The 26,409-nt window shown below is 55.9% G+C and overlaps 3 protein-coding genes across 7 annotated transcripts in view; 1 reads left to right on the plus strand and 2 right to left on the minus strand.

Annotated features, from left to right (window-relative positions):
* Positions 1–788: 788 nt before the first annotated feature.
* PSMB11 (proteasome subunit beta 11) lies at positions 789–1,662 on the plus strand. The gene has a single exon (XM_004755472.3). The coding sequence runs from the start codon at positions 789–791 to the stop codon at positions 1,647–1,649; it is 861 nt and encodes a 286-aa protein (XP_004755529.1). The 3' UTR covers positions 1,650–1,662.
* Positions 1,663–5,245: 3,583 nt separating this feature from the next.
* On the minus strand, positions 5,246–15,466 carry CDH24 (cadherin 24). 3 transcript variants are annotated; one of them, XM_013057592.2, is made up of 13 exons: positions 15,160–15,460; positions 13,330–13,634; positions 12,844–13,138; positions 12,570–12,689; positions 12,329–12,496; positions 11,965–12,152; positions 11,323–11,576; positions 10,273–10,409; positions 7,931–8,052; positions 7,738–7,849; positions 7,267–7,515; positions 5,670–6,696; positions 5,246–5,571 (listed from the first exon to the last, which is right to left on the minus strand). In XM_013057592.2, exons 2-12 carry the CDS (start codon positions 13,528–13,530, stop codon positions 6,197–6,199), a joined length of 2,346 nt encoding a protein of 781 aa, XP_012913046.2. In that variant the 5' UTR covers positions 13,531–13,634; positions 15,160–15,460; the 3' UTR covers positions 5,246–5,571; positions 5,670–6,196. The 3 variants fall into 3 exon arrangements, with proteins under 3 accessions (XP_012913046.2, XP_044923770.1, XP_044923771.1); XM_045067835.1 differs by having other exon boundaries at positions 12,844–13,024; positions 15,160–15,459; XM_045067836.1 differs by lacking the exon at positions 5,246–5,571 and having other exon boundaries at positions 6,474–6,766; positions 15,160–15,466.
* A 799-nt stretch (positions 15,467–16,265) lies between these two features.
* Positions 16,266–26,409, minus strand: part of ACIN1 (apoptotic chromatin condensation inducer 1) — a 34,364-nt gene continuing 24,220 nt past the window's right edge. Inside the window, exons 9-19 of one of the 3 annotated variants that reach the window (XM_045067832.1) lie at positions 25,701–25,842; positions 22,137–22,179; positions 21,110–21,243; positions 20,860–20,976; positions 20,207–20,348; positions 19,521–19,666; positions 19,020–19,127; positions 18,773–18,880; positions 18,208–18,532; positions 17,996–18,096; positions 16,266–17,212 (exon numbers count right to left, since the gene is read on the minus strand). In XM_045067832.1, coding sequence (XP_044923767.1) covers positions 16,886–17,212; positions 17,996–18,096; positions 18,208–18,532; positions 18,773–18,880; positions 19,020–19,127; positions 19,521–19,666; positions 20,207–20,348; positions 20,860–20,976; positions 21,110–21,243; positions 22,137–22,179; positions 25,701–25,842 — 1,693 coding nt within the window. In that variant the 3' untranslated portion in view covers positions 16,266–16,885. Of the gene's footprint in view, positions 17,213–17,995; positions 18,097–18,207; positions 18,533–18,772; positions 18,881–19,019; positions 19,128–19,520; positions 19,667–20,206; positions 20,349–20,859; positions 21,013–21,109; positions 21,244–22,136; positions 22,180–25,700; positions 25,843–26,409 lie in introns of all 3 variants that reach the window. The other 2 variants (XM_013057650.2, XM_045067834.1) reach the window with 2 other exon arrangements.

Consider the following 26,409-nt stretch of genomic DNA (forward strand, 5'->3'; position numbering starts at 1 on the left):
AGACCATGCGTGTGGGGCTTGATCCCAGGACCCTGAGATCATGACCTGAGTCGAAGGCAGAGGCTTAACCCATTGAGCCACCCAGGCACCCCTTTTCTTTCTTTTTAAAGATGGTATTTATTTATCTAAACTTATTTATTTATTTAGAGAGCATGAGCCGGGGGAGGAGGCAGAGGGAGAGGGAGAGAGAATCCAATGGGACTCCATGCAAAGCGCAGAGCCTGACGTGGGGTTTGATCTCATCACCCTGAGATCATGACCTGAACCGAAATCAAGAGCTGGACATTCAACTGACGACTGAGTTACCCAGGTGTCCCTCTCTCAACAGCTGGGAGCTGTTGCAGGGGCTGTGACAGAGCCTCATCTGTCTTTGCATGTCCAGTGCTCCCCACAGGAGAAACAAGAGGGACCCAGCAGTGCTCCTTCCACTCATGCCTCCTTTCCTCTGAAGTCAACCCACTGCCCGCCCCACTTCAGGTGCTGGGAGGATGATAGATGGGAGACTCCTTGGGTGACGCTCAGGTGTGTCACCAGTGGCGTCTTCCCATCAGTGCAGACTTCCCTGGCCTCCTCCTGTCTCTCCTCAGCCATCCTCTGAGCAATAGGAGACCGCTGCTCAGGACAGTCCCAGAGCCTGACTTGGGGGTAGGGAGAAGTGAAGCCATAGATCACCTGCCCCTCTGTGCCCTTCTGGCTACAGCCCAGCGTCTCCACAGCGTCCCTCCCCTCCCCAACTCCAGCCCACAAATCCCTGCCTTGCTCCTTCCAGCCATCACTCAGCCCCAGGGATGGCTCTGCAGGATGTGTGTAAGTGGCAGGCCCCGGACACCTGGGGACTGTCGCCTCACCTGCCTCAGGCCAGCGGCTGGGCCGTGCCCCCAGGTTGTGACCCTCAAACCTTCCTGCGGACGCATGGCCCCAGGCTGGCCCACGGCACCACCACCTTGGCCTTCCGCTTCCGGCACGGAGTCATCGCCGCTGCGGACACCCGGGCGTCCTGTGGTAGCTACGTGCAGTGCCCGGCCTCGCGCAAGATCCTCCCGGTGCACCGTCACCTGCTGGGCACCACATCCGGCACGTCTGCAGACTGTGCCACGTGGTACCGCGTGTTGCGGCGGGAACTGCGGCTGCGCGCCCTGAGGGAGGGGCGGCTGCCCAGCGTGGCCGGGTCCGCCAGACTCCTGTCCGCCCTGATGTCCTGCTACCGGGGGTTGGATCTATGCGTGGCCACCGCGCTGTGTGGCTGGGACCGCTCGGGCCCTGCCCTCTTCTATGTGGACAGTGACGGCACCCGCCTGCAGGGGAACATCTTCTCGGTGGGCTCTGGATCTCCTTACGCCTATGGCGTGCTCGACCGCGGCTACCGCTACGACATGAGCCCCCAGGAAGCCTATGCCCTGGCTCGCCGCGCCGTGACCCACGCCACCCACCGCGATGCCTACTCAGGGGGCTCTGTAGACCTTTTCCATGTGCGGGAAAGCGGATGGGAGTATGTGTCGCGCAGCGATGCCTGTGTGCTGTACTGGGAACTGCAGAAGCTTCCGGAGCCAGAGAAGGAGGAGGAGGAGGAGGAGGTCCGCCAGGACCAGGCTGAGCCTGCCACCCTGCACAGAGACTCCAGGCTGGCCGCAGAGACTGAGATGCTGTGAGAAGCAGCAGGACTTGAGGGGACCTTGGCCAAGGGAGTGGGTGGGAGGATAGGCATGGGGGTGGGGGTCGGGAGAGGAGACTCACAGCATCTGGCTCCAGCCCACAGGGGTCCCCAGCTCCATTTGTTCTAGATCTCCTTCCCTTTCTGTCTCCCAGCGCTGTGGCTCTGTCCAACATGTTCCTCTGGATGCCCAGTGGATTGGTCCAGCCTCCTTTCCACCCCCAAGTTCTCCACGAATAATCTCTGTGTGCCTGCTGCACGCCAGACGCAGGGCTAGGTGCCAGACCCTCTTTCTCACCAACTTCTTTGCCGCTTTTCCCCACCTGATCCCTGCTCTCTTTGCCTCCCATTTCTGTATCTCAGCTTCAAAGTATTTGTCACTGTGTCACCTTGGTGAGGGAGTAACTGGGGGTGGAGTAAGGTGGGGCGAGTGGCCCAGAGCACCCAGATGGGGGGGGGGCAGGGCAGCACAGACCGTAAGGCTTCTCTCCCCCTGCCCTGGAGGGACTCTAAGGACAACAATCACTATTCCTTCTGAATGCCCTTCTCATGATAACTCTGAGGTAAAAATTATCCTCACTTTGCGGAAGAGGAAACAGCTTCAAAGGGTTATGTGACTTGCTGGGGTCACACAGTAAGTGGCAGAGATGAGGGTGGGACCCCGCCTTCCGGGCCTACGCTCCAGAGTTCTGCTCTTTCAACACAGTTCTGTCTTCCCAGGTCCTCTTTCTTGCCCTGTCTTTCTGCCCTAGGCCCCTCAGGCATCTGGGAGTGGGGAGCGGGGGAGGAGCTGGGAGCAGGGTAGGAGCTGGGCCAAACCCCTGCCCGGTGGGCAGAGGAGCCTGAGGGCCTGGAGGGTGGCCAACCCCCCACCCCGCCCCAAGACCTGGAGCCATGGTCATCACCTACCCGGAGCTCTGGTCTTCAGACCCTGTCACTACTGAGGCCAGACTTCTTTCCCTCTTTCCCCTTCCTGCTTTCTTCCCTTTGCCTTCTTTCCAGCCTTTCCTTCCTGTCACTTCCTCTGGGGAAGGAAGAAAAGACAGAGATGGCTGTGCCAGTGGGAACTGTTGGGCTAGCACATCCTCTCCTGCCCTTCCTGCCCCGCCTCCAGCTCCCCTATAAGCCCTGACTTGGCAAGGCTGGCTGCCAGTTCCAGGGGGGCCACCTTCCCCGCCCGGCTTCTCCCCAGGCAAACTTGAAGGGGGATGGGCGGGAAGCACAGTCAACCAAGAGACAGGACTGAATGGAGGGAATGTTGGTGAACCTTTCTCTCATCCCGCTCCTGCAGAGCTTCCAGGCGAGAGATTCAAAGCCCCCTTTCCTCTCTCCTACTCTCAGCCTGCCACCCAGCTCTGAGCCCTAGGCCCCAACACTGGACTTCCTGCTTAGAATTCCTCCAGGCTGGAGCTGACCTGACTAAGAGACCCCCAGGTTCTGGCCTTTGGGGCATGATTAGGGAGGAGGAAGGAAAGGCCAGGGAGTCTTAGGAAGGAAAGCCGGGAGGCAGTGGAGGCTGAGGGAGGAAATTGTGGTGGGGGAGGAGGAGCAGCAGAAAAGTGCTTCCTACAGAAGAGCTAGCATTTGAGAGTCAGGGTCCAGGAATCTCATCGGTGGCTTCAACAACAACCCTTCACCCCCCTGTCCATTCTCCAGTCTCTGGGGAGAAGGTGCAGAGCTCTGGGAATGATAGGCAGAGCTCAGGGACCCCCCCACCCCCCACCCAGGGCCAGCCTAGTCCTGGAGGAGAACAGGAGGAAAGCTTTTGCCCAGGGTTCAAGGACGTGATGGACTCCGGCATAAGAGGGTGCATCTCCAAGTGCAGAGACGTACGTGGATCTGTGTCCTGTTGTAAGTGAGGGGCCCAGTTGAGATGTGTGCATGAGTGTGCTAGAGGATGTGTGGCAGTTCCTGAGTACAGAGACAGAGAAGAGATTGGAAGAGAAAGAGTTAACACCTGGATAAGGAGTGCAGCCCCTCTTGGGAGAGAAAGCCAGGCCTTGTCACTTATTTTGGAAAAATGGTCCAACACTGAGAGGAAGTGGGGGCAGAGCTCATCGTATTAGTTCCCCACATCTGCATTGTCACACCCCTATCCTGAAGCCCCAGGAAGGAGAAACAGTGGGTATGTGTGTGTGTGGTGGGGAGCTTGCAGCCCAGGAGTGTTGCCTGATCATGGTCTTAGGCTCAGAAACTGCCTGCAGCTCACTCCCTGGGATGCTCTGTAGTCTTTCCCTCCCCACAAACAGGGGAAGGAGGACTGAACACACATACAGGGGAAAATAGGAAGGGAGACCCTCCTTCTCCTGTCACCTAGCCCCTTCTCTCCCTTCTCCTTTCTTTCCACAGTCATGCCCCTCTTCATTCCCTTTGATGGGTTCTTTCAGGATGATGAGGTATTTGAGACCAGAGATAAGACCAGGGGTCTTGCTGACAGGCCTGTTTCCCTATGTCCTGTGTTTCCCTCCAAGTTTATCAAGCCAGAGTTGGGGCCTGACCTCAGGATGCAGGTAAGGAGGGCTGGGAGAGTAGAGAAAGGCCGCATCCCACCTAGGAATGGGCCATGGGTCAGTCCCTCATTGCTCTTCACTTATTCCTGAAGGCTGGTTGCAGATGCTGCGGTGAGAGCAAAGGGGCAGAGAGCTTGCCCATCCTGCCCCCAAACAGAAAACCCTGTCCCTGACACCACACTTCGGGTGTTGGCTCCTAATCATCTCCTTTGGGAGACAGCCAGCCTGCTCTTGCTCGGGCCTTTGGCCAGTTGGGCCTCCAGTTCCAGTTCCCTTCACAGAGTAAAGGACAAGTCCAGCCCGGGGGCAAGGGTCCTGTTCTCCTGGCACCTGGTTACTCTAATCAAGCAGGCATGGAAGTGTGAGAGAAGGCATCTTCCCATTGGAGCAGTTCCCCCCATGGCCAGCACCCCACACTTGGAGGGAAGGGCCAGGAGGCTCTGCCTGGACCCATCATCACTGCGCACCTCCAGGAGCCCTGCCTGGAATTAGGACCTCCCTTCTCTGCTTAGGGAGCGCACACTGAGAAACGATGGCCTCTGCTCAGCTCGCATCCCAGTTGACTTTGATTCGACTCCTGGGCCCCCTGATAGCTCACTCCTGGTCCCTCTCCCTCTCCCTATGTGTTCCATGGAGAGTAAGACCAGGACTGGAGAGAATTAAAGGTGGGGTCACTGGGCCCAGAATCAGAGTGACTATGCCATCTCAGCCCGGCCCACCCTCTCTCACCTGGCACAGACAGGCTTTCCTAATCTAAAAGCCAGCTTCCTCTCTTAGTCTTTTATCTCTCCCCCTCTCTTCTCAGGAGCTCTCACTCCAACCTCTCCTTGCCACCCTCCCCTCTGGCCAATCCCCTTAATTCCCTTGGACATTTTGAGACCAGCAAGGAACAGGAGAGTCACAGTGGGGGGTACTTACTCCCTCCTCAGACTAGAGGGACTTGAGTGGACTGCCCTCCCCAAAAATAAAGCAGTGAACTGCCCCACAAAGAAGAAAGGAACCAGCAGGGTTGGGTCAGGCCTCTCCTTCCACCCTTTGGCATAGAGAAACTCTGCACAGAAACCCACATGCAGAACTGGAAACAGGGCTCCAGCTTTAGAAAATAAAGTGTTTGTTTATTATGAAATTAGAGATGGAGGCCCCTCCCCTTCCTCCCTTTTTCCCCTTCCCCAGCTGCCTCCCTCTTTCCTTTCCTTCCCCTCCCCTCCCCCTGGGGCTGGGAAGCACACAAGACAATGCCCAGAGCTGGGATGCCCAGGGCAGGCCAACAGCTGCGCAGAGCTCCAGGGAGGCGGCCGTGTGGGGGGCTGGAGCTCTTGCCCTGGGAGGTGGGCTGGCACCCTCTCTCTGCTGGAGGCCAGTGGAGCCAGGATGAGGCCATGAGTGATGGATGGAACCATGCGGGCAGGTCTGTAAAGACAGGAGAGCCAGGGGTTCTAGGCAGTGAGTGGAGGAGGGCTTCAGGCCATCCCTCTGCTCCCTCCTCCCCCTTAATTAGGGGCACTGACCTGGGGCCAAAGATCCCCCTGCAGGAGGGTGGGCAGCAGTGGCTGGAAGTTTCTCTTGTTTTTTGGGATGGACAACAGAAATAACTGAAAAGCCAGTCACAGGGACCGGAGAGAATGCAGGCAGATGTGGGCAGGAGACAGACACAGAGCATGTGTGTGGGCAAGGGAGACAGAGAGAGGGTGTGGGAGAGATTTAGAATCGGGCAGACAAAAACAGAGTCACGGAGAGAGTGGAATCACAGTGAAGGAACAGATTGAGAGTCTAACCACACAATCCAGACCCAGACAGGAGAGTGTTACAGAAAGAGACAGAGATCCCTGGAGGGAGACAAACTAACGACTTGGGAGAAGGGAGGTAAGAAGGAGGTTGCCCTGGGGAAGCTGGGAAGAGGGACACCGGGAGGAGAGGAGGCCTGGGGGGCTCGCCCCCAGGCTGCTGCCGCCTGCCTGGAGCCCAGGGCGTGGGGGCTCACTCAGAGGGCCTGTGAGGGGTGCCCCACCGCAGCGGGCAGGGCTGGGGCCCGCTCTCAGGGGGTCGGGGGCTCCTTGGCCCCGTACAGCTCAGCCAGGGTGCGGAAGAGGGGACCCCAGTCGTCCTGCGGCTCGGCGGGGCCGAGGGCGCCCCCCGCCTCGCTGCCGGAGCCCAGGGAGCTGAGCGAGCCGCAGGAGGAGCCACGGCCCTCGTAGCCGTAGACCTGCACGGAGTCGTAGGGCGGCACACTGGGGTCGTCGTCCGCCTCGCGGAGCCGCAGCGCCAGGAGCTGCGCCACGTCGGCGGGCCCAGGGGGCCGGGGCTGGCGGGGTGCCCGGGCCCGGGGCAGGACGTCGCGGCGCGCTGGTGGCCCGGGGTTCGGCGGGACTGCCCCGTCGGGGTTCTGCAGGGCGCTGATGTCGAAGGCCTCCGTGTCCTCTTCGCCGCCACCCTCGTCGTCATAGGTGATGATGTTCTCACGGACGTCCTCCTCCTCCAGCACCATCAGTGCTTCCTGCTTCTGCCGCCGCAGGGCCACGAAGAGCACCACCAGGGCTGGGAGAGAGGCGCACACAGGCCCGCTGAGTCTGCGGGGTCCCCGGGAGCACGGTGGCCTGCTTCCTTTCTGGACCATGCGCAGGTTGGGAGACAGAGGAGACAGTGTGGCCCGGGGTGGTAAGACCTGGGTTTGACACCTGGCAAGCCTCATCTGGAGTCTGACTTCACCCTGCATTCGACGGGTGACTATGGGAAGTTGTTTCACTTCTCTGAACCTCTTTGACCCTTAGAGGGCTTGTGTAGATAACAGGGAAAATGAATTCCCCCCTTAGAGCTGTTGAAAGGATGAATCCGAACTAGCACAAGTGATGTGCCAGGCACCACATGCCGCCCAGTCAGGCTTCAGTAAATGTTTTTTAAGGCTTCTGGCTCGCATTGTGGGTTGGTAATGTCAGGGACGTGAGACCAGAGCTCTTCTCTTGGACACACAAGGGAGTGGGAAAATCTGGGCATGGGGCTTCCTTCAATACCAAGGGGGGGACTTCCCCAGATCCAGGGACTTGGCCCCTCTCTCAACCCCCTGCAGGCTCAGACCCCACGTTGATGTTCCGAGGTGGCCCGACTCACCAAGCAGGGTGCCCACACAGGTGACGATGGCAAGCAGGGCCCCAGTGCTGAGCCCGGCCGGTGAGAGCTGAGCCTCGGGCCGGCAGGAAGCCACCGAGCCATCGGGCCGGCAGCGGCACACGCTGACAGTCACTGTGGCGGTGCTGCTCAAGGCTGGCTGCCCCCAGTCCCACAGTTCTATGGGAACCAGATAGGGTGCCTGGCGGGGCGGAGCAGGGCGAGAGGGCAGCAGCAGGCTGGCGGAGCCATCTGTGGGAGAGGGAAGGTGTGGGGCCCCTTCCTGAGACATGGTCCCAGTAGGGTGGGCGCGGCCCAGGGAGACAGCTGCCCATGGGGAGGATTGGCAAAGAGCAAATGTGTGCACATCCACATCTACCTTCTATCAGGTGGAGGGCCCAGATGTGGGGGCGGCAGTGAGGCAGACCAGGCTAGAGGGTGGTAGGGGAGCAGGAGAGCAGGGAGGCCACCCACCTCGGTTGTCACGGACAGTGAAGTTGGCATCAGGGCCCAGAGGACCTTGAAGGGAGACACGGCTACTGTTGCCCACCTCATCTCTGTCCAGGGCCCGGATGACCTGAATCAACTGGGAAAAAGAAGATAGGCCTTGTATGGAGTGGGCACTGGGAGGTCTTAAAGTCCCGAGCCCTCTGCCGCAGCAGCTCACCTGGCCGGGGACTGCTGAATCACACACAAAGGTGTCATAGGGCTCAGCCAGCTGGGGGGCGTTGTCGTTCTCATCCAAGATCTGGATGGCTACTTGCACACGGGAGGCCTGTGCGGAGCTGTCTGAGGCCAGAACATGACACACACAGTAGTTGACACACAACATGCACGGTGTGTGGGCACGGATGCCCCGTGTAGCGCCCAGCATACACACGCGTCACGTGGACACACATGGGGCAAATGGTGTGAGACGAAGGGAACAACACCAAGAGTATACGACAACATTCAGGTGGGAGCCAAGATAAGTGCAGTGCAGAAGGTACATTCCATGGGGGCACGGAGCACCCGGGACAGGCATACATGTGCCATAAATGAAAGGCAGACAGAAGGTGCATACAGGATGCATGCAGGCCAGTCATGAAATAAACGCATTCATACCACATATTCGATGTACACTCAACATTTACAACAAATACAACATACACGGAGTGGGTGTTGGATACACACCGTGCATTCATTGTCACCCCCCACCCAGGGTCGAGAGTATGCATTTTCATACATAGCACCCACGAGACAGACAGACAGACACACACACACAAACACACATGCCCCATCAGCAGTAGGAAGGCTACAGTATAGCCGTGAGTAGCACTTAGACTTGGCCTTGGGGAGCCAGGCCAGCCTGGGCCACAGCCAGACACAGGCCCCCTTCTTCATGCAACCCTTCATCAGGTTGTTCCCTGTCATCACCGACTTGCCCCTCACTGCCAATGCCATCCAAGGAAGAATGGAAGATGGGTATCCCTGCCCAGGCTGGTGCTCACTTCTCCTGGCTGAGCCTCCCAGACTCGTTAGTCCTCTCCCAGGTCGGCTGGGAGAGGGCCAAGTCCTCTCCCTGGCTGGCCCCAGGGAGAGGGCCAAGGTCCCAGCCTGTGCAAGGGAGGCTTGCGTGGGCTCTCTGGCTAAGGGTTCAGGGCTCCATCCCTTCTCTGCAATAAGGGTCTTAGGCCTGCTAGTTGATCTTAGGGTTTTCTGGAGAGCAGGATTTGGTGGGAGGGTGAGAAGACAGAGAGGGAAACACACACACACACACACACACGGCTAGCAATGTATACACAGGCAACTCTAAACACTGCATACACACAGGGACATTCACATGACAGACATGCATGCAACGCCACGTAACACACAGCGACGGGGCCATAAACATGATCTTCTACACATAAGAGGTAACATGGTGGCAGGGATAAGTGCTCTGACTCCATAGCCTCATAGGGTCTTGGGTTCTGCCCCTTCACAGCAGCATGACCTTGGGAAGCTACTTAACTTATCTTTGTCCGAGTCTCCTTATTTTCGAGTGGGGAAGTAATTGTACCTCCCTCCTAAAGCTGTGACGGTGATTACATTAAGCTATCCACATTTGGTACTAATGTATACACAGTAGAACAGTACTTGGTATACAATAAGTCATAAATTCTTTGTCCACGAACACTCACATACACAAAACGATATCTACAAACAGCCACCTGTACCAATCCTTATATACCTCTAATCACACATTCGCACAAATATTCTATCTGCTCAACTACACACACAAATACGTGTGGGTATATATGAACTGTTACACACATGGAATTACACACACATGTAGGTTTGCACTCACATGTGCACATACATAGAGCTCTTCGCTGCCCTGTACAAACATCTCATGCGCACAAGGACAGTTCCCAGAGACAGGACACAGAAGGCAAATGCAGGAGGCCCTGGGGTGTGAGCAGGAGTGATAAGGGGAGGTTCTCACAGGGAAGGGAGGTGTCCTTGCTTCCACAGGCCATGGCAGCCCATAGACAGCCAAAGCATGCTGCTGTCAACTGGTGGCTGACAGGGGCAGGAGCTGGCCCTCTCCCCTGCCTTGGGGGCTCTCTGCAGGGCATCCCGGGGAGGGGCTGCTGGAAGAACCCCTCCAGTCAGCCTCCGGAGGAGGGGCCCAGCCCCACCCTGGCTTCAGCCTGAAGCAGACAGCAGGGATGGCAGGGTCTGCCAGGGTGCAGATTGGGGTTTCCCAGGACTCAGGAGTAATTTGAGGTTTCCCAGTTGGGGAAAGTCAGGTATGGGAGTGAATTTAAAGTCAGGGCAATACACAGACAGATCACTGTACCCAGGCCAGCCCAGCCTCAGAGACCAGGAAGCCTGCCTGGCGGTGGTGATCCAGGCTGGGAAGGCAGCCCTGTACACTGGTGAGGCCTGGTGGCAGTGACTGCCTCCCCCTTCCCCACTCAGGGACAGCTCCTCTGCCAGGCGCCTGCTGCCTTCCCTGTCTCCTGGAGGTCCAGGACTCCTCACCGAGCTCCGTGGCCAAGACCGTGAGGTTGTGCCAGACGCGAGCCTCGCGGTCCAGAGGCACAACCGTGCGGATGGTGCCGTCTTCAGGCTCGATGGAGAAGCAGCGCTCTGGATCCGAGTGGGGGAGGATGGAGTATCTGGGGAAGATGGAGTGGAGCTGGAGGCTGATCTGATCTGTGGGCAGCACTGGAGCTTGCAGCTAGGCCTCCCTCCCTTCTGTTTGTCTTGCTGGCCTCTTGGCTCTTCTGGGCAGAGGGCCCGAGCTCACCGGGCTGAGCATGCCCAGGGTACCCAGAGCCATGATTCACATTAGGGTCCCCTTAAAAGACAAATGGCTTGGGGAAGTTATGGACATTAAACACTGGTCCTAAGACTCAGGGGGACTGGGTTTCCTGGTGGGGGAGAGACTGAAAGAGGTGGAAGGGGATAAACAGCCTGTCTTTCTGACTTTGGGGCTCTATTCTAGAGATCCAGAGACACCTCTGCCTCAGACCAGCTGTGTGACCTTGGGTGAATCGTTTAACCTCTGTTTACTCAACCAAGATGGGAGTGCCATGGCGGGGATGCTGAAAGGTGGGAAGAGCGGCTCTTCTCAAGGCAGACAAATCTGGATTGGAGTCCCAGCTCTGCTGCTTCCTGACTGTGTGACCTTGGGCAAGGAACTTAAGCTGTCTGGGCCTGGCCTCTAAAACGACTGGGGACGACCGTGTTCACTTCACAGGCCCGTTGTGAGAACTGAATGTTCCCAAGTGGGTAAAGTGTACAGCGCCAAGGGAGTGACCGGTTGTGGTAGCCAGCCATTCAGCAAAAACGCACATCAGATGAGCTTGCATCTGCTTGCACCGCCACTGGGAGGCGCCACTGCTATCCTCCCAGAGGGATGGGTGGAGCTGGGGGGGCGGAGCTAGCCTTGTCCTCCAGGCCTTCCCAGGCCCTCAGCCCTGCAGGGAGGGAGACCTCTGCCAGGAGGTGCCCAACCTCGGTGGGAATAGCCTGCCACTGGGCTCCTCCCCTGAGGCTCAGCCCTTCCCCTGCCCCGCCCCAGCTCACCTGATCGGGCTGGCTGGGGAATCCAGGTCCGCTGCTGAGACCTGGCCCACCAGCGTCCCGGGAGCTTTGTTCTCAGACACTGCCAGGTAATAGGCAGCCTGGGTGAAGGCAGGCGGCTCTGGGGCGTCCTGCACAGCCACGCGCACGGAGGCCACGTCCTTGAAGGGCCCTCGCCTCAGGTAGGCTGGGTCAATGAGGGTGTTGGTGGCCTCCACGCGGAAGGAATAAGAGCGCCGGGTCTCGAAGTCCAGGGGCTATGGGGAGAGGAGGTGGAGTGACTGAGGCACATGGAGACCAGGGCAGGCCCCAGCTCCTGGAAGTTGAAAGGACCCCTCCCCAGCATCCAGTGCTCCGCCCTCCTGAGAGGAGATGTAGGCACCGAGGGGCAATAGCCATGGTGAGGCAGATTACTTAGCCTGGGACGCTAGGTCTGCCCCCACCTCCATCATAGATGGGCTACATGAATAGTCCTGAGTCAGGCTTTCCCACTTGCTCGCCCCAGTCCCTCATCTGAAAGAGGATGAGATAACCGTGATCTCTAAGCTTCAATGCAGTGGTCCCAAGTCTGTTCCAGACCAGTTAGAAGGGAGCCTCATGGGGCAAGAGGCAGTATGAGTAAGTGTTAGCAGACAGGAGGCTAACCTTGCGGACAGTGAGGAGCCCGTCTCGACCCTGGGAGTCAGTGCTGATGCTGAAGGCTTCAGACCCCTCTCCATCCAGGATGCTGTAGGCCATGAGGGCGTTGTCCCCCAGATCTGGGTCCTGGGCCCGCAACCGGCCCACCAGGGTGCCTGGCCCAGCCGTCTCCACCACAGAGAACTGGTATAGGCCTTGAGTGGGGACGGAGGGGAGACATCTTAGGTCCCCAGCCCTCCTCCTTCTCCCAGTACTTCCTTCCTTCTCTTGGGGTCTGGCTGGGGGAGGGTGGGGAGGGAAAGCTTCTCTGGAGGCTGTAGGGGGTGGGGGCAGGCAAAGGACGGCTCTGGGAACAGCACTGGCCCCTTACTCTGAGGGAACTTGGGCGGGTTGTCGTTGACATCGCTGAGGGTGACCGTCACCGTCGTGCTGCCCGACAGCCCCCCCATGTGGCCGCCCATGTCCTTGGCCTGAATCACCACCAAGAACTCCTCCTGCGTCTCCCGGTCCATGTTGGGGATGGCTGTCCGTATCACTCCTAGGGAGAGACGACGGGTCAGTGGGTGCCTGTTCGCATGGCTGCCCTACGAGGCTCTGAGCTCTAGCCTCACCAGTCTGGGGGTCCACAGAGAAGAAAGGCAGTCCATCCAGCACGGTGTACACAAGCTTGGCGCTGTTCCCGTAACTGGGGTCATCGGCATCATGAGCAGTCACCTGGATCACTGATGTCCCTGTGGGGGATCCCGGCACCCCACTCAGCAGGGGCAGGGCCAGGTGGGAAAGAACAGAAAATGAGGGGGACCCAGACACGAGAGCAACGCGGGAAGGAGAGGTGAGGGTGCTCCAGGAGATGGCATCTGGGATGGTCAGAGTTGGGGTACTCACCGACATTGGACATCTCAGGCACCGTGGCGTGGTAGGGCCCGAGTGGAAAGATAGGTGGGTTGTCATTAATGTCTTGCACCTTGATGATAAACTCTGACGGGGGCTCCAGAGGCCGGTTGGAGGCTCGGTCCACAGCTTGGGCCAGCAACACGTACTGTGCCTTCTCCTCCCGGTCCAGGCTCTTGGTGACATGGATATTGCCTGTGGCCTCATCAATCACAAATACAGTGCCTGCCCCCTCCCCGGTCAGCAGGTACTTGGTGCGGCCCTCGCCCCTGTCCACATCCGAGTGCAGCTGTAGGGGTCAGGGAAAAACGGCAGCAGGTTCCAAGCATGGGGACAGAAAGGTTAAAGAGTCTAGGTCTATGACTGGGTGGAGTGTTGGGAGTCCTGAGGGACCAAGGTCATTGAAGAAGTGATGAAGTTGCAGGATTGGGCCTAAGGGCCTCGAGAGTCAGGGCAGACCTGGGGAGGGCTGGTCCTTACCTTACCAATAAGGACAGGCTCTGGACCCGCATATTCTTCAATGACAAAGAACTGGTTCCACACCCAGCTCCTTCGGTTCCGCAGCAGCACTGGTCCTGGGGCCCCCCGGGACCCTGCCCAGGCCCGGGCTGGGGCTGCCAGGCGCCCCATGCAGCCCCAGCCACCTAGCCAGGCCAGCAGGAGCCTCACCAGGCCCCACATGTTTGGGCTCCAGCTAGGGCTCTGGTCGCTGTCCCTGGGTACTGAGGCATGAGCCAGCTGGGCCAGAAGGGCAGACGCGTTGGGGCTACCCCATGGATCCACACCTGTAGGGCAGGTAGCTGTTCAGGGTCAGGGAAACCCTTAACTTTCCCTGTCCCCCAACCAAAGTTAGAGGCTGAAGATCAGACCTCCAAGGAACCAGACACCCCACTGCCCAGAACCCAGACTGAGACAGAGCAGACAGTCTGATCCTTCCCTCCACCCAGGCTCTGCCTGTATTCACCTCCAGCCCTACAAGCTGATAAATCTCTGACCAGTCAACTCTGAGTAGAGAAGTGAGGGGAGAAAACAGGAGGGGAGGTGCAGGGTAGGTTTGGAACCCCAGATCTGGCCCCCGTTATTCCAGGTTGGCCATGCACCCCGGGGGGCTGGAGGCGTTGGGGACTACCAGGGAAAGGGCTTAAAATCCAGGGGCTGGGACTCATGGAGGTGTGGTCTCAGGGTGTCTGGGGTCAGGCTGAGCTAGGAGAAGGGGTGCAGCCTTAGGGTTGAGAGACTGTGAAAGTCCCTCCTCCACTGGGAACCCCACCTCTCCCGAACCTGCCCCCAGCCCACACTGCCAGCTGAAGTCCTTGAAGGGGGACTGGGCTCCTGAGGAGTGGGGGGGGGGCAAATCCAAAAGAAGAGGGTGTAGAGCTGGGGGCAGGGCCAGGAGGCTGAGAGAGGAGAGCAGAGACTACAGACTCAGTGTTAGTGATGGTGAGACCCAGACTCAGGCACTGTCCGGCACAGACCGAGACAGAATGGCAGCAAGAGACACAAGGAGAGAGATCAAAGGAGGCAGCCTGAGTGTCTGACAGGCAGAGAGGAGTCATAGGTAATAGGTTTGGGAATGGTGAGGGTGGGTGGCAGAGGGGTTTTCTGCAAGTGATGGGCAGGTGGGGGGCAACCCTCAGCAGCAGGGGATCAGAGCAGGCCTCTGGAACTTCAATCTGAGACAGGGGGCAGCCAGGAGGGGGTTCAGGAATGGAGCCAGAGAGAGGACCCTTCCCACTGCTGTCTCCTCCCTCTCCTCCTGGGGGGACCCCTCAGGTAGCTGTGGCTGCTGCCCCTCCTTCCCCAGAGCAGACACACACCTGCCAGTCCTTTGCCTCCCGGGGGAAGAGGGAAGCCGGGACCGAGCGGGAGGCGGGACGAGGCGAGGAAAGGGCTGGAGGAGTGGGAAACTGGGTAGAGGCAAGGAAAGAGGAGGCGAGAGGGGAAGGGACGGGGGAAGGAAAGGAGAGCGGGAAAAGGCAAAGAGAAAGACAGGAAAGGAAAGGTAGGAGAAGGAAACGGCAAAGAGGAAAAGGGTGTGAAGAAAAGACAGGGCAAGAAAGGAGAGGAAGGGGCAGAGGAGGCAAACAGGCAGAGAGAATGAGGGTGAAGAGAGACCCAGGAAGAGGAAAATGGGGAAAGGAGGGAGAGAGGTGCGAGGGAAGAAGGGAAAGAGGTAGAGCGCGGGAGAAGGGAACGGGCAGTGGGCTCCCAGCCGCGGAGCGCACCGCTCTTAAGATACCCGCAGGCTGCGGGCCCCCTGCTGCCCCTCCGCGGGTTCCCGACCCCGGGCTCCGGGACAGGCGCCCTTACCTGACAGTGCCGAGGGTCCCAGGCCGGCGGGGAGCGTCCCCGCCAGCCCCCTTCGCCGGGTCCCAGGGGCGCAGCCCCGAGCCGATCCGAGCGGGCGCCGCGGCTCCGCTGCAGGTCTGAGCGGCCCCGGCGAGAACAAGGGAGCGAGACGGAGGGGGCGGGGGAAGGAGGCTCCGCCTGCGGAGGAGCGAGGCGGCTCCGCGGCGCGCGGGAGAGAGCCCAGCCTCCGACCCTCCCCGGCCAGCCCGGGCCCGCGCGGCGGGGGCGGGGGCGGCGCTCCCTGGCCGCCGGGAGCATACAGATGCGGCGCCCCTCCCGGGCCGTGCCCGCAGCGCCCGGCGGGGCACTCGGGCGGGAGGACTTCCAGGCCCCGGCGCCAGGCCGTCTCCGAAGGGCTGGCGGGGAGGGTGCAACCGGGAGCGCCGAGCGTCCCCGCACGTCCCCGCCGCGGGTCGAAAGGCGAGCGCGCGGCGAGGCGGGGAATAGGCGCCGGCCGCAGAGAGGCCGGGCTCCAGCTCCTGGGGCAGCGTCTGGGGCTGCTGTGGACCCCGGCCGCAAGGAGGCGGCATTTGGGGACCCGGTGCGCGGCACCACAGCCGGCCGACTGGGGAGCGCTTAAGGCCGGCAGAAGGGTCCAGGGAGTCCGCAGACTGGGCCCTGGGAGCAGGTCAGGGACCGAGGCACGGCAGCAGTGGGAGGGGGCGGCAGTGGGGAGTGGAACCTTTTTGGGAAGCTCATTTACAGGCTCCCACTGAGCGAGTGGCTGCTGCCCCCTGGCGGCCGCTGTGGGAAGCGTCTTGTAGGTGGCGAGCAGGTGACTAAACGCCTCTAACCTGGGACTGGGAACCTGGTCTGGGACCTTCCTCTTCCCAGGGGCCTTCCCCTCTGGCCTCCTGGGGGTGGGATTGGTGGGAAGACGCTCTGTGGTGATGCGGATAGACCAAGACAGAGATGGAGGGTGGGAATTTCCTGCTCCAGGAAGCAGCAGCCTGCCTAAACGAGGGTATGGAGCGAAAGCAATGGTGCCTCAGCGCTGAGCCGTCCTTTTCAGTTCAGTTTGGCTATCCCCCAGGCCCTGCCCAAGGAAAGCCAGTCACACACACTAGTTAAAACTAAGTCAGATTTTTATTATTTTTCCATAGACCACATCATTTAATAATAAAAAAAATAAAAATAAAAATTGAACAAAAGGAAAAGGTGGATATAAAGTGGAACCGGTGGGCAGGAGGCAAGGGCTGCAGGACAGAAGAGACTGGGAACTGCAGGGGCCCTGGGACTCAGGAGGAGATGCTGATTCAGCTCATAGGTGACCCAGTCTCCTGGCCCCGGCTGTTCCCAAGAGGGGGTTGTGAGTACCCAAAGGAGGTGGTGAGCAGGATGGAGGAAAAATGAGAGGTCTGGGGCTCCTAGCTGTTCCCCACCTCAGGGGCCAACCACCTCCATCCCTAACCTAGCTCTTCCCTCTCAGACTCAACAATGGGAAATGAGAGGGAGGAGAGGGCTAACTCCCAAGAGATAGGTTATGGGGGTGCGGCTTTGTGGGGGAAAGACAGCCACTGCTCCATTTGGTATGTGGGGACAGGTGGCAGCCATACGTGAGCACTGGGTAAATGGTGTGAAAGACCCCTGGTTCTAGGGTGGTGGAGATTGTACCTATCCCTCTGTGGCCTCGAACCCCCCAGGGCAGGGTGGCTGATGCCTGCAGCTCTCCCTCGTGTGTTCCTGGCTAGCGGCGCCCACCCCGGTCCCGCACAGGTGTGCTCCGACTCCGGCTCCTGCTGTGGCGCTTGGTATCTCTGCGGTCCCTCTCCCTGCCTCGCTCCCGGTCCCTCTCCCTCTCCCTCTCCCGATCACCCCTGTCACGCTCCCTTTCCCTCTCTCGCTCCCTGTCCCTCTCTCGGCTGTGCTCTCGACGCTTCTCCCGCTCCAGCTGTCGGTTGCGTTCCCGTTCTGCTTCCTTCTCCCGCTCCTTTTGCTCTTCCTCTTCTTGCTCCTTTCGCCGTTTCTCGCGTTCCTTGGCCCGTTCAGCCCGCTCTGCCTCCTTCTGAACAATCTGCAGCAGGCAGCAAAGGCAGAGAAGAGGGATCTCAGCCCCACTCACGCCAGTCCTGCTTTGTCTGTATGTCCCTTGACCCTGACCTAGCTCAGGATCATTGCCAGCTTTGCCGTTAAGCAGAAACGGGGTTGTCAGCAATCACATCTTTGTCTCTGGGCCTAATCCCTCCAAGTGTTCGCCTTTTACAACCACGATAGGCAGCGGGCACCATCCATGCCCCATGCCCCGCCTGATATTTCCTTAGCTACTCAGATGTGAACAAACTACTTTTCCCTTCAGCGGAGTACACCAGCCTCAAATTCCCAAAAAGGCTCATTACAAAGAAACTTAAATTTAAAAAGCAAAAAATCCTAGGGCTGCCTGGCTGGCTCAGTTGGAAGGGCATGCAATTCTTGTTCTTGAGCCCTACATTTGCCGTATAGATTACATACTAAATAAATAAAAATTGAAAAAAAAGGGCAAAAAATCCTAGAAACAGAAAAGCAAAGAAATGGTTTCTCAGCTAGCTAAAAGCAATTTCCAAGGATGGTCGGCACAGTCAACTTCCTAGATGCACAAACCCAGTTCCTGTTTTCATGTTGACCTTCACACTCTCAGGTTTGGCTTCTCTGTGGCGTAGTCCTCTGGTTCTTCAAACTGCCTTACCTTGATGCATCGTTTCTTCCCTTATTATCCTATGCCGATACCTGGGCCCTAAGCATGCCAGTAGTCAAGTGCATCTCCCTGCACCGCTGCGAGGCCTGGCTGCTACTCGGAGTGGAGCATGAAGTGGGCACTCACCTGGCTGTCAGTCAGCGGGAGCCAGTAGATGCAGGGAGCTGCCTTGGTCTTACGGAAAAGGTCATCCAGCAGCTTGGCAGGTGGTTCCTCCTGAGCTTTCTCTGAGGTGGAAGAAAGGGAGTCAGACCTTATGCCCTATGACCCTGTGTCCCATCCCATTTGGGTTCCTTTCCCACCTAGTAGCAGGTATGTGTGTCCCCACAGCTAAGTACCTTTCTTCTCACTCTTCTTTTCTTTAGACTTCGCACGTTCCTTGCGGCGGCGGTCACGGGACCGTGATCGGGAACGGGGCCCTTCTCGAACTTTGTCCCGATCCCATTCACGCTCTGATCGAGTTCGCTCCCGCCGCTCCATTTCCCGTTCCCGCTCTGCCCACTGTTCCCGCACCGCCCGCTCCTGCTCCCGCTGCTCTGCCCGGGGGTGCTGTGGTGGCTGGGCTGGGGGTGGGGGCGGGGGGTGCAGGGGCCGTGGTACCCCCTGCTCCTCTGTCTTAGTTTCAGAGGGACGGTCCACCAAGAGGCCCCGGTGATAATCCAGCTGTGGGTAGAGGAGGGACAAGGACAGTCAGGATGGAGAGGATAACACTCCCACTGAAGGAGCCCAGGTATCAGGGCAGACAGATTTTGGAGCCCCTTGGTCCAACGAAAGGAACCAAGGGGTAGGGAGAAGAGGGAAAGGAATCTCAGTGACTGCAGGTTTGGCCAGGATCTCAGCTGGATTCTAGCAGATAATGGCCTTCCCTGCCCCTCTCCTCCTTCCTTTCCCTAGGTTTCTTACCTCATCTTGCTCGGCGTAGTCTGCACAAAGGAATTTGGGATTGGACTGGGGCCATTTGACCCCATGTAGAGCTGTGCGAGTGGCAACTGCTTCCTCTACTGTTGAGTACTGGTGGAGGAAGGGAGAAGGCAGAGGGTCACAACAGGCCTCAATCCCTCCCACTTGCCACAACCCCCTTGAACCTGCCCACATTGGTTACAAAAGGAAATATGCGCCACAACCTAGAAAATCAGCTTCCTCCCCTCACCGTTACAAAGCAGTGAGATTTGATCTTGTCAATCCAGAAGGCCTCTTCCACTAGAGTTCCCGTCCGGCCCAACAATTCCTTTAGTTGGCCTAAAGTGAAGGGGCGCACCTGCCAAGGAAAATGGAGTTTCCAGGTCTTGAAGAAGGCAAGAACACTCCTGTAACTAGTCTTCAGCTTCCCCAAGTATCTGGCACAGAAGTACAACTTCAGAGTGTGGGTGCAGAGCAGGGAGTATGAGAGGAGCGAAGAGCAGTAACACTAAGGGAGACACTAGGTGCCAAGCCCTCTGTAAATCCTCCAGACAGCCCTGTAGGCTCATACTTTGTCCCCATTTTTCAGAGGAGGAGACTGGCTGTGAAAGATTAAGTCACTCAATAAGTGAGTAACTGGCAGATCTAGGAGTGGAAGTAACAGGAATGCAAAGCTCAAACTTTTAACCACTGAACAAGGCTGTTCTGTGGGAAATGACTCCGACTCCCCAAATTGGAGATGTGGACTCACCAAATTGGAGATGTGGACGATGTTACTGATCTTGCCCCGGGGTGGGGAGGGCACCTGAGCAGTTCGGACTGGGTCATCAATTGTAATGGAAACGCCAGACTTTTGCTGGCTAATGGAACGTCGAGTTAAAGTATCTCCTAAAGTCACTATCAAAAAGAGCAAAGGAACAGATTTCAGCAGGGAGCAACGCTAGCTCTCTTACCTCCGCTATGCCTTTCTCTTACTCCTTACCAAGCAGTCACTCTTCCACCCAACTGTGCTGAGTGCTTACAATGTGCCAGGTACTGTCTAGGCAGGGCGCCTGGCTGGCTCAGTCAGTTAAGTGTCTGCCTTCAGCTCAGGTCATGGACCCAGGGTCCTGGCATCGAGTCTGTTTCGAGGCTCCCCGCTTGGCAGGAAGCCTGCTTCTCCCTCTCCCTGTCACTCTGCCAACTTGTGCTCTCCTATCTCTGTCAAATAAATAAAATCTTAAAAAAAAAAACACACACAAAGGAACTATCTAGGCAAAGCTCCTCATTATGGAGATTCAAAGATTCAAACCTAGCTTTCAAGCAGCTTACTAACTAGGAGAGGAAGGTAAAACAGAGATGCAAAACACTAGAATAAAAAGCAGGAAACATTAAAGGCTTTAAGAGAGGTCCAAATAAAGTGCACTGGGGATTCAGGGAGCTACAGGCTTCACCCACCTTTCTTTACTTCATGCTCCACAGGAGGGGGCAAGGCCACCTCTACCGAAACCTGGGGAGGTATAGGGGGTTCTGCTTCAGGCTCCTTCTCTTCTTCCTCTTCTTCCCTTTGCCCATTCTCCTGGCCCTCTGCAGGAACTACCTGTAAGGTATTAGATAATGGAGGAACTCTTAAACATCAAACTGGCCCATTCTTCTCCACCTCTGGTTTCCTGAGAGGGTGGGACAGTCAACCTAGCATGTTCCTTCCACTAGGAGAAAGATTTCATTTTCCTCCACTGGATCCGGGGATTATGAATGCCTCAGCTCTGCCATGAGGAAAACAAAGGCAGGAGTGGGCAAATTTTTTCTGTATAGGTCAAGATGAGAAATATTTTTAGGCCTCGTGAGTCATACACTCTGTTGCAACTCTTCAAGGAGAACGTTACAGCACTTAAGCAGCCAGAGATAAGAGTAAATGAGATGGTATAGCCCTGTTCTAATAAAATTTTCTTTATTATGGACAAGAAATAAGATGTGGTAATCTGCTGACCCCTAAAATCACAATTAGCCCAACCCTCTGCATAGATGGCAGATCTCCCTTCCAGGACTCTAGCCTGGCAGCCTACTCAGTCCACTGCCTGCTCCCCTGACACTGGGTACAAGAGCCTTACCTGGGTGACAGTCCGGCAGATCTTCAGCCCCTTGTCATGGGTTCCATCATCACCATTACGCTCTGTCTCATCCTCAGAGATTCGGGAGTCATCAGCATGAAGATCCACAATAGCCTCCTGCCCCGCCAGGGGTTTGATGTCGGGGATGAGGCTCTGGGACACAGATACCCCCCACCCCGTTACACTGGGCCCGTGTCTACTCCCACCTCAATGTGTCTCATCCTCCCCTCCCTGGCTCCTCCCACCTCACCTTGAGTGACTCAGTGGTGATACTGATGGAGGGTTTCTTCTGTGTGGTGGCTGTGCTGGCTCCCCAACGCCGCTTCCGACCAGGCTGGCCCCCCTCTGTGTCACTGTTTCCAGCTGGCACCCCCTTGGTAGCTGCTGTCCCCAAGAAATAGGACCGAACAGTTAGATGGTCTTAGGGTCCTCTGCTGGTTCACACCATTAACACCTAAAGATAGCCTTCGACTGGAATTTCAGTAAAAGGTTTGTTACTTAAGGAAACTGTATTTGGGGATTGGGGATACCATGCTTCAGAGCGAACAATAAAAGGACTAGAGCCACTTTCTGACCAATAAAAACTACTGTATCTCTGAAGGCAAAGAGGGATGGTTAACTAGGGTGGTGAGCAGTTTAAACTTTTAGTGGCAGAAATAACTAAAGTCATGGGAAAGACCGTCTGAGAAGGACAGGGAATGCAGAAAAACAAGACTATATAATACTGATGTCTAAGTAAAATTTAAGACTGTGATGGGATCTGATCATGCTTTAGGTTCATTTTCACACTATGACTTCACATTAAGTTACAAAGATCTATCACACTTATTCGATTTAGAGTTCCTCATTGGGAAAATGTTAAAAATGTTACTGTTTGAGGTGTGAGCACTCTCCTTTCCTCAGACACTCCCTCAGAATAAAGGATAAACTGATGAACATTATAGAGGAGTCCCTCAAACCCACTGCTGGTTCTGAGGGTTCAGGTATCTGAAAGAGAAAATGCACATAGGGCTAGATAGGAAACTGTGAGACACCTTATAGTGTCATTAGTTAAGAAAGAAATGTGACCTGGGGAAAATGACAGGGATTATCTGAAGTTTTGAATTTCAAAATGGAACCCTACATATGCCAAGACGACATAGATTCGTTGGGTGGAGGAAGTGGGGTGGGAAGGGGTGACCCAAGAATGCCACTGAGAGTGAGTGGAAACCTATTTCTCTACGAACTGATTTTTATGGTACTCCTGACCTTTATCAGGGATTTGGGGCTAGACTTACAGACAACGGAGATCTTCCTCTTGAATGATTTGGGCAGCGAGCTCTGTATAGAGAAGAAAAGGGGGAAAAAAAAAAAAGAGAAAGAGACACACCCCACAGAGAGGGGGGAAGGAGGTTAGATGGGGCAGTCTTAGCACAGGCTCCAAAGACACAGAGAGAGAGAGACACAGAGACAGACAGAGACCAAAACAGAAGCGGCAAACGGCAAAAACGAAGCAGAATCAATGCAAGTTAGAGAAAAAAATAAAATCAAACATCACAGCAGGGGAAAGTCATCTAGTCCATACCACACCTGTGTATTAGCTTAACCAGAAATAAGCTGGAAGAGGAATTCAGGAGCCTCCCAGCCCTTTAAAGGCATAGGTCTTGTCCTCTTCCACTGTCTCTATGGGTCAAGAGGACAAAACGAAGCAGATACGCCCAGAATTGGGTCATCTAGTCCTCCTAGGTCTTCTTGCAAACTCTCAGAAAACATGAGGAAGCAAGGAAAACCAACTTTGGGATGGTCACTACAACAAGGTAAGCCTCTTCTTCTCAATGCCCAGCCTGACATCCAAGGACTGTGGCTCTGATTTACTGGGACAGCAGACTGTTAAGGCTGTCCATACCCCTACAGGGCAGAGCAGCACTAGACCCATCAAAGAGGATGCTCCTGAGCCAAGGGCCAGGATAAAGACTCTAAAGGTGCCTTTGGTAAAGGAAGGTTATTTTTTTTTTTTTTTTGAGGGTCAAACTGTCCCCAGGGAGCCTCTTGGCTTTTCAACCCACTATAAAGAGCTCTACCAGAGCCTTACTGTTTCCTCTCCAACCAAGGCTTAAGCCTTAGGGGCTCTGCCAAGGATCAGAAACTCCCAAACCTGCCTTTGAGCAAGTTTTTGCCCCCAACACTCAGTGGGACAAAGACTCTGGATAGAGCAAAAAGAGGGAGAGGGAGAAAAGGGGATTAGAGTATTTTTCAGATTTCAGTGCTTATTTCTGGAAAAACTAAGACCTACCACCCTTCTAAAGGGTAGGGCAGGACCCTCTTGATGAAATCCCTTTTCCCCATCCACCCCCCAGCCCCGTTTGTGTCGTCTAACCAAGTCTCCTTGGTCTCCGTTAAGGGCCAACCTGACCCCTAGCCGGGCCGCTCTCGATGGGTAAGTTAGTGAGGAAAAAAAAAAAGAAAAGAAAAGAAAAAAAAGAATAGAAAAAAAAGTAAAGAAAGAAGGAAAAAAAAAGGTCTTAATTAAAACAGGAAAAACATGAACCAAATAAATAAATCCAATAAAGAAATCAGAAAAATAAAGAGAAAATAATCAAATAAAAGATTAAATAAAAAGAAAAAGAAGAAAATAAAGAAGAAAATAACTAGGAATATGACAAATGTTCCAGGTACCATCTCACACCTGGGATCTTCAGTTCAGCCAATCGCACCTCACTGTGTACTGTATCTAGTCAACCGCCGGTCCAATCAGAATGAGCCCTCCCTGCTAGGCGCTGTGCAATTGGTGGGGGGTTGGGTTGGCAAAAAAGGTGGGCGCACGGCGTGGTGGTCAGCACGGCACTGCCAGAGTCCTCCCAGGGGCGCAGGGGGGGCGGGAGGAAAACGTGTGGGGGGACGCTGCCCAGTTTCCATGATGTCAAGACAGTTCACTGGCGGTGGCCAGGCTCAGCGAGGGGTACAGGGGGAAAAGGGGCAGAGACATCAGTCCCAGCCCTGTAGGGGCATCATCTTGCAGTCCCTGATGAGATGGCCTGTGAGCAGCAGGAATGGTCCTGGCCTTTTATCGTGAGAGGCAGGCAGGACCCTATGTCCACCAGTGGCAAGATCCAGCAATACCACCACCCAATACTTGGAATCCAGGTGATGACTCCAGAGTCCCTTTCTCCTCTGCCTGTAAATGGGGAAGGGGTCCTCTCACCGAGTGGGATCATGGAGCCTCTGATGAAGGCAGCCTGGGGGCAGTAGGTGGAGAGCCCCAGGACCTGGCACACATTCAGCAGCAAGGTCAGAATACTTTTCTTCTGAGAGTTGTGTGTGGCATCTCCTCAGGGACTCCAGCTGAGACAGTGCTTCCAGTCAGGTGGATGGATGAACCCCTGCCTCCAGGGATGGAGGAGAAGTTGGAGCAACCAACATGCTGCCCTTCACCATGGACAACAGGGACCAAAGGAAAGTCCATCTGATGAGCAAGTGGTGATACATGGCTGGCTGTCATCAGCATTAAATCCCTGGGCTCAAACCCTAGACTTCTCTGCAGGGCTCCTAGTCGTCACAGCTTAAGCCGAGAGCCTCCACTCGGTATTTTACAGCATGGCACTGTGATCACAGACATTGACTCTTTAGGAGATCTTGGTGCCCTAGATGGGAATCCCAACAGTCTGTAGCAAACAAGGCAGCCCACAGTCCTCAAAAGGGTAAGGGCATGTGGACAGGCGCCCCAGCACTGACACAAGCTCTTCTTGGGGTGTCCCAAATAGGGAGATGATGCAAGTCCACCCCTTTCCAAATGCTTTTTGCTTTCTCAATACAAGTCTCTCCAGAACAGTGCTCTTCTTGGCCCCCTGATGTAAGCAAGGCAGGGAGGCAAAAGGGGGCCCATCACAGGATCCCATATACATGCCCCCCTCTGGCCAAGACACCTGGATAGCAGACTCGGCTCTGATTGGGCAGCTCAGTAGCAGCGGGTGGGTCCAGAGGAAGAGGCGGCATCAGCGATTGGCCAGTTGGGCAGGGTTATATTTTACGGGCGGATTACCGTACATGAGGTACTTGGACAAAGTTTTACGGGGAAGAAGGACCTTGTAATAAATAATATTCTGCACATCAAATCACTTTCACCGGCCCCCACCCCCGCAACACACACCAAAGAAAGGCTACACACACGACAGTCCCTCCCATCCTGTTACCCCGCTCCCAAACCCAGCTAATTCTTTATCTATTACTTTAAGAGACAAGAAGACTTCGCTGGCTCTGATGGGGGGAGTCCCCATGAATTGGGTGCAGGATACGAGATAACATATATGCTAAAAAAGGAAGCAGAGGAGTCAGAGATATATGGAGAAGGGGCCTTTGGGATCACCCCAAGTGCGGGCTTCTTAAGTAGCTATATCTCTCCGATATGACCACTAGAGGGCAGAGGAGGAACAAAAATTCCTCAGCACAGTTCATCAGCTGAGAACCACCAAAGCCCACTAGATGGCGGTGAGCCCCCACAGGCTTTTAAAAAGGAGGGAAAGCTAACAGTTACCACAGGGAGAAGCCTGAGAGGATAGCAGGAAAACTGGGCCTGGGTGTTGGATAAAGGGCCATTAACTGACTTGTCCTTTAGTTACAAACTTCCAACAGTTTGGACTGCACTTCCCCAACAAAAAAAAGAGGAATGAATAAACCCTGTCCCCATCACAAGGGGTCTCCCTTGCTAAACCAGCGAATTCTCCCTTGGCCCTATCCTGATCCAAATCTGCCTACCCCCTCCTTTAAGCTATCCCACTGTGTAAGAGTGATTACCAAAGTGTTCTAACTCTTTCTCCTAAGCCCACTCCTGTCCACCCACCCCAACAGGTGGCTTGGAAATTTACCTCTTTCTTCTCCTCATCTTCAGCATTGCCCTCTGGGCGGTCATCATTGCTGACTTGGTCTGCAATAGGCACGGGGGGTTCTGGAACCTCATTTTCAGGTCTGTTTTCACTTGTGTCCATGGTCACTTCCTCCTTCTCCTCACTGACAGTATGGGCAGAGGTAGGGAGGGAAGGGCAGGGAAGAACCAAGGGGAAGAGAGAGCAAGATGTTAGGTTTGGGGTCAGGAAACCCCCATGCCTCATCACTTGGGTGGGGTTGGGAGAGCTGCTTTTCAGATGAGACTAGATACTTTGCCCCCACAGGAAAACTGGAAAACTGTTTTCCTTGGGAGAAGAGCACAGATCGTAGCAACCACATCCACCCACTGCTCAGATGGGATAAAGCTGTGACATGTGGGGTCAGGACTACCAACTGTTTTTAGGCAATTCAACAGAGTACTCTTACAAGTAAAGAAAACTGCCCTCTGAACAGTCCCTCAAATGTGACTGATTTGCCCACAACCCTATACCCTCCCTATCCCCTGGCCACAGGCATCTTTTAACAAAATTGCATGAGAAATTAAGGGAAGCCTGACTGCTTAAGACAAGAAAGAATGGCTGTGGCAAGTGATCCCACGCTTGTGTTTACAATCAACGGCTTAATAAGGCCTACCGACCCACAGGATCTGGAAACAGGAATGGAGAAATTGGGGAGGGGGGGGAGGCTGTG

Source organism: Mustela putorius, unplaced genomic scaffold (assembly GCF_011764305.1).
Source record: "Mustela putorius furo isolate JIRA1106 unplaced genomic scaffold, ASM1176430v1.1 tig00003898_pilon_pilon_pilon, whole genome shotgun sequence".
Classification (NCBI taxonomy): Eukaryota; Metazoa; Chordata; class Mammalia; order Carnivora; family Mustelidae; genus Mustela; species Mustela putorius.

Bases quoted from the DNA above. Each gene is read 5' to 3' on its own strand.
- PSMB11 (XM_004755472.3), top strand. From the start codon at position 789: ATGGCTCTGCAGGATGTGTGTAAGTGGCAGGCCCCGGACACCTGGGGA.
- CDH24 (XM_013057592.2), bottom strand. From the start codon at position 13,530: ATGTGGGGCCTGGTGAGGCTCCTGCTGGCCTGGCTAGGTGGCTGGGGC. The intron at 13,139-13,329 runs GTAAGGACCAGC...TGACCCCTACAG, and splicing joins AGCCTGTCCTTATTGGTAAG to CTGCACTCGGATGTGGACAG. The intron at 11,577-11,964 runs GTTAGCCTCCTG...CTCTCCCCATAG, and splicing joins GGCTCCTCACTGTCCGCAAG to CCCCTGGACTTCGAGACCCG.